Here is a 9,643-nt window from a genome sequence, read left to right on the forward strand (position 1 = left end):
GCGCGCACCCTCCAATCGCCGGGCGTCCTCCAGGCTCCAGACGCCCGCCCGCTTCCCCATGAATGAACATTGACGTCAATGGGGCGGGGCGCGCCCACGTGACCCCGCGCGCTCCCCTTTATAAGGCGGCGGAGGCGCGGGCGCTGTCCAGCGTGCTGAAGCCCGAGCGAGCAAGCTGCCCGGAGCCGCGCCAACTCATCGGAGCCCTGCCCTCGGGACGCCAGCCCTCGACCGTCGCTCGCACCCCAGCCAGCGCTCGGAGCCCAGGCGGACGCGGCCTGATCCTCCCCTGTCCCCACCCCGCCCCAACCCTCTTCACCTCCCGCGTCGTGACACCAGCTGGTAAATACTGCGCTGTCCTTCCCGCAAGCCCTCAGCAGCCGTGGGCGTTGAGAGGAGTCTCCTCCGTACGGGGGTGTCGCGAGCCTAGCGGGGAGCCCCTTGGAAAGGGTCCCCAGTACGAGGGGGAGTCGCAGGCTTTCTCTTGCTGCCGAAGTCGCCCACGCGCCATCCGGGGAGTCCTGTGGGGAGGGAGCAGAGAATCCCCCCCCCCAATCCTCGCTGCTCAGTACGTGGGCGCTGGCAGTGAGATTGCTCAGGAAAGGGGGTGAGCTAGGGTTTCGGGCGTCCTCTTCCCATTCGCACGACTCCAGAGACCGGCTCAGCAGCTTCCTCCTTTGCTCCTAAACGTCCCTCTTCTGGGTAAGGTTAGGAGGAGATCAGGGAAACCCGGGATTTCCTGCTTAAAGGTGGGGGGAGGGAAGGGCAAATTAGCCGGGAACCCTTACATAAATCTCTTTCTCTGGCCCCTTCTGTTTTTCAGTTTCCGGCAGCCCCATGGTCATGACACCCATCAGGCTGCCGGCGTCCGCCCTCCTCTGCTTCTTTCTACTCATCAAGGGGTTAGGAGCAGCGCCTCCGGGGCGCCCTGAAGCGCAGCCGCCTCCCTTCAGCTCTGAGCATAAAGAGCCGGTAGCTGGGGACGCAGTGCCGGAGCCAAAGGATGGCAGCGTCCCAGAGGTCCGAGCCGCTCGTAATTCTGAGCCGCAGGACGAGGGAGAGCTTTTCCAGGGCGTGGATCCCCGGGCGCTGGCCGCGGTGCTGCTGCAGGCGCTCGACCGCCCCGCCTCGCCCCCGGCGCCAGGCGGTTCCCAGCAGGGGCCGGCGGACGAAGCGGCAGAAGCTCTGCTGACCGAGACCGTGCGCAGCCAGACCCACAGCCTCCCGGCGCCAGAGCCCCAGGCGCCCGCGACGCCGCCTCGTCCTCAGACTCAGGAGAGCGTTCCCGAGGCGGGCGACCCCTCCGAGGAGCTGGAGGCGCTAGCGGCCCTGCTCCAGGAACTGCGAGATTTCAGCCCGAGTAGCGCCAAGCGCCAGCAAGAGACCGCGGCCGCGGAGACGGAAACCCGCACGCACACGCTGACCCGCGTCAATCTGGAGAGCCCCGGGCCTGAGCGCGTGTGGCGCGCCTCCTGGGGAGAGTTCCAGGCGCGCGTCCCGGAGCGCGCGCCCCTGCCACCCCCCGTCCCCTCGCAGTTCCAGGCGCGCGTGCCCGAGAGCGGGCCTCTTCCCGAAACCCGCCAGTTCGGGGAAGGAGTGCCTCCCCCCCAAACACACCTAGGCGAGGCCCTGGCACCCCTAGCCAAGGCGTACCAAGGACTGGGCTCCCCTTTTCCCAAGGCGCACCGGCCGGAGGGCTCCCTTCTGAGCCGCTCCGAGGCGGGGGAGCGCCTCCTACAGCAAGGGCTGGCGCAGGTGGAGGCCGGGCGGCGGCAGGCGGAGGCCACGCGGCAGGCGGCGGCGCAGGAGGAGCGGCTGGCCGACCTGGCCTCTGACCTGCTGCTCCAGTATTTGCTGCAGGGCGGGGCCCGGCAGCGCGGCCTGGGGAGCCGGGGGCTGCAGGAGACGCAGGAGGAGCGAGAGAGCGAGAGGGAGGAGGCGGAGGCGGAGCAGGAGCGACGCGGCGGGGAGGAGAGGGTGGGGGAAGAAGACGAGGAGGCGGCGGAGGCGGAGGCGGAGGCGGAGGAGGCGGAGAGGGCGCGGCAGAACGCGCTCCTGTTCGCCGAGGAGGAGGACGGGGAAGCCGGAGCGGAGGACAAGCGCTCCCAGGAGGAGACGCCGGGCCACCGGCGCAAGGAGGCCGAGGGGGCCGAGGAGGGCGGGGAGGAGGAGGACGACGACGAGGAGATGGACCCGCAGACGATCGACAGCCTCATCGAGCTGTCCACCAAACTGCACCTGCCGGCCGACGACGTGGTCAGCATCATCGAGGAGGTGGAGGAGAAGCGGAAGCGGAAGAAGAACGCCCCTCCCGAGCCCGTGCCGGGCCCCCGGGTCGCCGCCGCCGCCGCGCCCGCGCGCTCCCCGCAGCCCCCGCCCCCCGCCCCCGCCCCTGCTCGAGACGAGCTGCAGGACTGGAACGAGGTGCTCCCGCCCTGGGATCGGGAGGAGGACGAAGTGTTCCCCCCCGGGCCCTACCACCCCTTCCCCAACTACATCCGGCCGCGGACGCTGCAGCCGCCCCGCCGCCGCCACTACCACCACGCCCTGCCGCCCTCGCGGCACTCGGCGGGCCTGGAGGCCCAGGCGCGGCGCGCGCAAGGGGCGGCGGAGGCCGAGGAGCGCCGGCTGCAGGAGCAGGAGGAGCTGGAGAACTACATCGAGCACGTGCTGCTCCGGCGCCCGTGACCCGCCCCGCCCCGCCCCCCTCCGTGTCGCCCGCCCCCGGGGTTTGCATGCGCCCCGCCCCGCCCCGTCCGGCGCCGGGACCTGGCGGGCTCGGCCTCCGCCTGGGTCCCAGGCCCCACCTCCCCGAACTCGCTCGCGGGTGATCCGGGGCCAGCCCCGTTGGGCAGGTGATGTATGCGGGTCCCTGCCCCCGCGCGGGACCCCGTGTCGGGACGCCCCTGTCCAAAACCGGAAAAAGCGGTTCCAGTTAATTGTGTGAGAAAAAAAGTGTCTTGTCTCCTGCCCATCGGGCCTCCCGGAGCCCACCTCCTCAACCCTCTCCTCTCCCCTCTCTGTTGTAAATACCCCTCACGGAGGAAATAGTTTTGCTAAGAAATAAAAGTGACTATTTTATTAGGACTTTGTTTTCCATTATTCACCCGTCCCCTTGGGCCTGCGTGGTCCTTTCCAAGGGGCGGTGAGGGACGCGCCAGCCGCAAGGCCCGGATTCTAAGAAGGGCTTCGTGCAGGTAGAAGGTGGCGCAGGAAACCCTACACTCCACTTCCAGCTTGGGGGTGGTGGTAAAGTCCCAGGCTCTGGTAGGGAGATGCGGAGTGGGCCCAAGCTTCTGGAATAACCTAGCACCTTCTAGTTAAAAGCAGTGGGTGCTTAGGAGATGCTGGGTGGCTCCCCCAGCCCCTGTGTCACTGCTGGGATTCCTTGGTCCCTAGAGATCTCACAGGACTGGAGGGAGGAGGTGACAGCAGTCACAGTGACACCTGGCTTTAGCCGCCAGGCCCTTTTCTAAGCAGAAGGGAGTTCCCAATTCTCTCCTGAAATAAAACTAAACCCCAGGAATAAAATCTTAAGACGCAGGGACCCACGTCCCCTGGGTGCCCGAGCGGCCTTGAGTGTACAGGTGCCAGGTAAGACTCAAGACATAGAGTTAAATCTGCATTTCAGATAAACAACGGAAACTTGGTTAGCCTGAGCGTGTCCTGAACACTGCGTGGGACACACTTGTAAAAAATTCTCTGTGGTTTGAAACTCCGCTGTAACCTCATGGCCTGCATCCTTTTTCTTCCCTGTGTGGCAACCCCAATTCCAGGGACGGGTTAAGGCCAGAGTTCCCTGCATTCACACCCCCTTACCCCCACCCCCCTGGAGCCAGCAGCCCTGCCTCCCTCACAGAGCAGGCCCAAGGCAGACAAAGTCCACAAATGTTTTTCCTTTTATTTCAGAAGAAATGGAAGAAAGGCAGGGGCTCCCTGCTCCTCCCCGGCTCCAGCCTCCCCCAGAACACGGCAGTGAAGGAGGGACAGGGCCTGTGGCCCAGATGGCCCGTCCTCTCCCCACCCTTGCTTCCCTCAAAGTGGCAAGGCTAGAAAAAAATTAACTTTGTTCTTCCTCCGCTGGCACTGGACAGAGGCCCCAGTACTGCCAGGGAGGAAGTAGGGGGCAGGTGAGGAAAAAGGCCCCCCCTCCCAGGCAGAGAAACTGCCCTAGCTGGCTAGGGGGAGGGGTGGAGGTAGGTTGTGGGGCACAGGGGGAGCCGAGAGCCCTGAAAACCTTTTCCCTGGAACCTGGCGTGTTTATATATTTACAGTGGGGAAGGATGGGGGGAGGAAGTCCGGGGCGGGACGTGAGGAGCTACACAGCACCCCTGTCTTGGTCAGGCAGCCCTGCCCCCTCGCTCCTGAAGCCTTGGGTGGAGGGAGAGGAAGCAGGAGGCCAGGGGTAGTGAGAGGGAATGTTGAAGGGCCCACCCACGGCGTGGACAGCAGGGGCCCACCGCGGGGGATGGGCTCTGGGCGAGGCGGGGGAGAGGCAGCCGGTGCGTGCTCCTCCCCCACCCCCGTGGCCCCGTCTCCAGGGCCAGGCTGGGGCTATGCCAGGCCCATCTCCTCCAGCACACTGCGCGGCGACTCATCCTCCTGCGACAGACAAGGTGGGCAAGGCAGCCGCGGTCAGGAGGCCGGATCCAAGTAGGGGAGGCACAGCGACGCGGGGGTGAGGATGGGGAGAAGAACCAAGATGAGCCTGGCCCGGAACAGCCCGGGGCCTCCCAGGACCACCTGCAGCCCTGCCAGGGCGCGAGGGAGACTTGAGTCCACCTCCACCCAGAGAATCCAGAGCTGGGAGCCGGGTGGGCAGGGGGCGTGGCCTCAACATCAGAGGGGCTGGAGGAAAGGACCCCTGCTTGGGGGTGGGGGGTGCTGCAGAGGGTTGGGAAGAGGCGGGAGAGGCCAGGCCCAGGTCCCTGGGGGGAGGTGAAGCAGATGAGTCACCAGGGTCGGAGCAGGGCCCCAGGGTGGGTGTGAGGGTGAGCGAGTTGTGTGCTGCCAGGTTCAAGTTCTGCTGCCCCCCCCCCCGCCCCCACCGCTCCCCCTCCTCAGAGCCAGCTCAGGCCTTGCTTGTCACTGCAGATTCCGGTGACTCATCCCCTGCACCAAGGCTCAGCAGTGGCCCAGCAGAGAGGGGGCAGGCAGTAATGGGCTGAGGGCGGGGGCGCCGGCCAGCAGGGAGAACCAACATCCAGGCACCCTTCTCAGCGGCCCCCAAGGGCCCACGGCCCTTTGCTCCCCGGAAGCAGTGTCTCTGGGGTCTGTGTGTGTTTGAAATCAGGAAGAGGAAAGACTGATCTACCATGTGCCCTTTCAACTCTCAGGACAAGTGTGGGGCAAAGGCCTTTGGGCTGGGACCAGACACCCTGGGGCTTGAGGGGACAGAGGCCAGCACGGGGCAGGGGTAGGGGGTGGGCACAGGTAGGCAGTTGGCCAGGCCTCCTCCCAGGGGTCAGGGCTGGAGGCCAAGCTGGACCGCTAGGCATGGCGGAAGCCAGACACCACAGGGTGGTGGTGGGCAGGGAGCCGGGGGAGGGCGGGCCCCTCGGCCGGCCATGGGACTGTCCCTCCACCTCGCCTCACAGTCCCTGGCCCGTACCTCCTGCAGCAGGTCAGCCTGCTCGATAGCCTTCAGCACGCTTTTCTTTGAAGTGTCCTGGACGTCTCCTCCCATCAGGAACTCATCCAAGATGAAGTAGGCTTTCTCAAAGTTGAAGATGATGTCCAGTTCGCACACCTGGGAACGGGGCCGAGGCCGGGCTGAGCGGGACGGGCCGGCACCTGCCCGGCACCCCAGATGCAGACACCACCCCCAGACCCTCCTCCAGGAAAACAGCTGCGAGGGAGGCAAGTTCAGGGTCGCTTCCTTCAAGGATTAACTCATCTTTCGGGGGCGCGAGACACTCAGCAGGCGACACCAGGCCTGGGTCCAAGCCTGCAGGTGTAATTTTTCCCCCAGAGATCTTGGATCTCAGTAAGGGATCTGCCCTCCTCACACTGATGAGGAAGGGGGCACACACCCCACATCTGGTAAGCCCCATGATGGTGCACACGGGAGCCAGGTCCTTTCCACTTCCCCACCATTTGTGAACCCCAAGTCTCTTTTTCTTAGCAAGGAGACTCGTTCTACACGGACGTGACTATGTGTCCCTCCGGAGTGAAGCTGGTATTTTCTGGAATGTTGACAGTCTGGTCCCCAAGCCTGGTCCCCATTCTCGAAGTAGATACACCCCGCCCTCACCCCCAGGTTTCTCATGGCCACGCTTCCCAGCCTGGGTTTTTCCAGGTCTCACGGGCTCCTAACTCCCAAGCCTTATACTCGCTTTGGCTTTTTCTTCCCCTCCCCTTGCCTCTTCCTCCCTGGTCATGAAACATTTGTCCTCATCTACGCCTGGCTGCGGTTCCTGCTGCCCTTCTGGCAAAATCCGTCACACTGTTCCCAGCAGAGGCTGGGCCGGCCTCCCTCCCTAGGCACGGTGTGGTGGGCCAGGAGCAGACTGTGGACCATGGGGTAGAAGACACATATTCCAGCCGGCACGGTGCTGCTCAGCACCTGGGCGTCTCAGCTGAAAACAGGGAGCCCAACACCTACGTAGGGGACAGACTGGGGAGCAGGCAGGATAACTTGCAAAGCACTTTGTAAATGGTGAGATGGGACACAGATGGTGGGGTCATTGCAATTCCCCGTCAAAGATCTGAGCTGCCTGCCAATGCCCAGGCTAACCCTCCCTCCGAATCTCTGGGGGCTGGGGTGGGGGCACTGCTATTTTTAAAACCTCTTCTGTGCAAAGCCAAGGACGAGATCCGCTGATAAAATCGGAACCTGGTGGCCGTCCTTGGGTGAGAAGTCCGAGCGAGCAGCGCCGTCATGACCGAGCGCCAGATCTCGCAACCCCCGCTCTCCCCCCACTCCCGGCTTGAGGGCTGATTAAGGGACGGCTAATAGGCTTACAGCTTAAAAAGGGGGATTAATTACCGCTCTTACTGCTTCCAGCTTGACCTCTGCCCTGAGACTTCTGGGGCAGAGACTAGGAAGGCCTCAAGGTAGAGCAGAAAGAGGGGACCGCCGGGCATGGAAGCTGGGGTTGGCGGGGCAGGGGGAGACTTACGCTGCCAAAGTATTTGTCCAGGAGCTCCACGTACCGGTGGATCAGCTCCAGCGTGATGAGCTCATTGTCTTGGCCCTCGATGGCGCAGCAGAAGTAGAGGCTGGCGTATCTGAGGGAGGGCACAGCAGGCTTGGCTGGCAGCTGGCCTTAGCACCCACACATCCGGGGCGACCGGCCCAGGGTCTCTGCTCTGGCTGACCACGGGGGTGGAGACCCCAGGGTATGCAAAGGGTAACTAAGGGCTTCTCAGTAACCAGCAAAGACACGTGCTCTCTTCCTTCTTGCCCTCTGACCCGCTCAGTCTGACTCAGCAAAAACCTGAGCCAACTAATTACCTGCTCCGAGGAGGAGGAAGAGGAGGAGGCAGAAATCGTGTGTGAGCGCGTGCACACTGCACAGCGTGAGGCAGGGCCTCTGGAACTAGAAAGGTGGGGTCTACAGCAAGCGACAGAGGGATGGGCATGGGGCAGGTGTCTGGCTTGAGCAAAACCATGTGGGGGAATGAGAATTTCTCTGTCAGGGACGCTGGCGGCCGTGCGTCATTGTCACCCAGATGTCCTTAGCTCCCAGCCTTCCCTCACCACTATGTCTCAGCATCGGAGCCCTGCAGGACCCGGGCATGGACGGCTGCAGGTGTGTGTGTGTGTGTGTGTGCGTGGGAGGGGTCACCTCTTGTAGACGACTTTGAGGTCTCGCCACTCCAGGAAGCTGCACATCTTGGGCTTGCGGGCCAGAACCACTTGCATGAGCTCCCGCACCATCTTCTTCCTCTCCTTGTCGGACGTGGCCAGGTACCACTTCTGCAGGCGCAGCTTTCCCTGCCGGCTGAACAACAGCATGAACCGCATCTGGGGGTGGGGAGGGAGAAGCGCAGCAACCGTTAGGGAGCCCTGCCTCAGCCCCTTGCTGTCGACTGGGGGCGCTCCCATCAGCAGACGGCCTGTGTCTGTCACTTGGGTCAAATCCCGGCTCTACCGGTCGGGCATGGCCTTGGCAGATTACTTTCTGCGGCCAGGTCTCAGTTTCCCTAACTGTCAGACGGACGTCCTTACGGAGTTGTTAGGAGGGATCAAAGGAGCTGATGACAGTGGTTGGCACAAGGCAGGCGCTGTAGCACATGACGTATTCGCACTGTTATTCCCCGGCCTCCTTTTCCTAACCCTGTTACCCAGAGTGAAATGCACACTATAGTGACAAGGGCGGCACACAGCTGACAGCACAGGAATGCCCTCTTCCACACTGCCCTGGGCAGAAGCTGGGTGTTTTGTGCCTCTAGAAGCTACCTCGATCTTCCACCCTCTGCCTACTGATGTCCCAAGCTTGCCCTGCCCACCAGGGCCAGCCCCGTGCCCAGGGCAGTACCCCCAACAGCCCACCTGGTGTTGGCATGCTCAACCAACTCTCTGCAGCCATCCAGCATTCCTGCTGTGCTCCTCTTAACTTTCCTTTTTCCCAGTGCGTGCTTCTGACAGCCCACGCCTCCCCAGACACCCGGAGCCCATTCCAGTTAGGAGGTGAACACCCAGGGTGGCTCCCCCAGGGAACGTGTGTGGACCCAGAGAAAGCTGGGTAGTGAGAAGTACATCCCCAGCTGGGAGCCCAGAGCCACATCCTGGAGTCTTCCCAGAGCTGGAACCCCTGGGTGTGCGCAGTAGTATTAGCTTAAGGGGCAAAAATCAGGGTTCGAGAGAACTGGATTATTTGGGGGGAGGGGGAGCAGGGACGGGGATCCGTGTGGGGTTAAGATAAGCAGGTGGCGGAGAAGGAGCAGGAAGACGGAAGGTCTGGGTGCCGGAAAGAGAGTGGGACGGGGGCTGGACAGCGAGGAGCACCAGGTCTGGGGAGCCCAGAACCCGGGTCCCCGGGAGCAAAACCTGGAGCCCACTCCACCTGCCCACCTCGGCCCGGCCTCCCCGCAAGCATGGCCAAGAACCGGGGCAGGACGGGCACTCCCGGACCCGGAAACTACTCCCTCGCACACCGCGCGCGCCCCGCGGCCCCGCGCAGGTCCGGGCCGCCCCGGAGTAAGGGTCTCGGTGCCCCCCGCTGCCTTCCTCGCGGACACGGCCGCCCGCGCCCGGCTTCCCTGCGGCCCAGGTCGGGACCCCTGGAACGGAGACCCGAGCGCGCCTCCCGGCTCCCGACCGTCCCGCCGCCCTCCGGTCAGCCTCCTCGCGTCCCACACCGGCGCCCCCTCCCCGCGTCGCTCCCTCCCGAGTGCCATTTCCAGCTCTGGCTTCCAGGCCGGCTCGCCCACCCGCCCGGCTAAGGGAGGCCCTCTGGGGGCCAGAGGGAAGCAAGAGCGGCTCACTCCGAGGGCGGCCCCCGAGGACCCCCGCAGGTGCAGCCCACGCTCCTCCGCTCCCCCTCCCCTCGCTCTTCGCACAGCCTACCATCCTGCAGCCTCCGGCTCGGCGCGTCCCTCTTCGGCCACCGTAGGCGCCAGCTCCACTCCCTTTCTTATCCTCTCGGCTTCTTCCCTCCCTCTCGGCTGAAGCCCCGCCCCGTCCCGCCCAGGCCCG

General features: G+C 64.3%; 2 protein-coding genes across 2 annotated transcripts; one reads left to right on the forward strand and one right to left on the reverse strand.

Moving 5' to 3' along the window:
* Positions 1-219: 219 nt before the first annotated feature.
* On the forward strand, positions 220-2,688 carry VGF (VGF nerve growth factor inducible). Its single transcript, XM_062180775.1, has 2 exons — positions 220-342; positions 824-2,688. The coding sequence occupies exon 2, from the start codon at positions 838-840 to the stop codon at positions 2,686-2,688; it is 1,851 nt and encodes a 616-aa protein (XP_062036759.1). The 5' UTR covers positions 220-342; positions 824-837.
* Positions 2,689-3,881: 1,193 nt separating this feature from the next.
* AP1S1 (adaptor related protein complex 1 subunit sigma 1) lies at positions 3,882-9,619 on the reverse strand. The gene is made up of 5 exons (XM_062180447.1): positions 9,515-9,619; positions 7,791-7,969; positions 7,122-7,230; positions 5,612-5,749; positions 3,882-4,602 (listed from the first exon to the last, which is right to left on the reverse strand). The coding sequence occupies exons 1-5, from the start codon at positions 9,515-9,517 to the stop codon at positions 4,555-4,557; spliced, it is 477 nt and encodes a 158-aa protein (XP_062036431.1). The 5' UTR covers positions 9,518-9,619; the 3' UTR covers positions 3,882-4,554.
* Positions 9,620-9,643: the final 24 nt, after the last annotated feature.

The sequence above is a fragment of the Lepus europaeus genome, chromosome 21, assembly GCF_033115175.1.
Source record: "Lepus europaeus isolate LE1 chromosome 21, mLepTim1.pri, whole genome shotgun sequence".
NCBI lineage: Eukaryota > Metazoa > Chordata > Mammalia > Lagomorpha > Leporidae > Lepus > Lepus europaeus.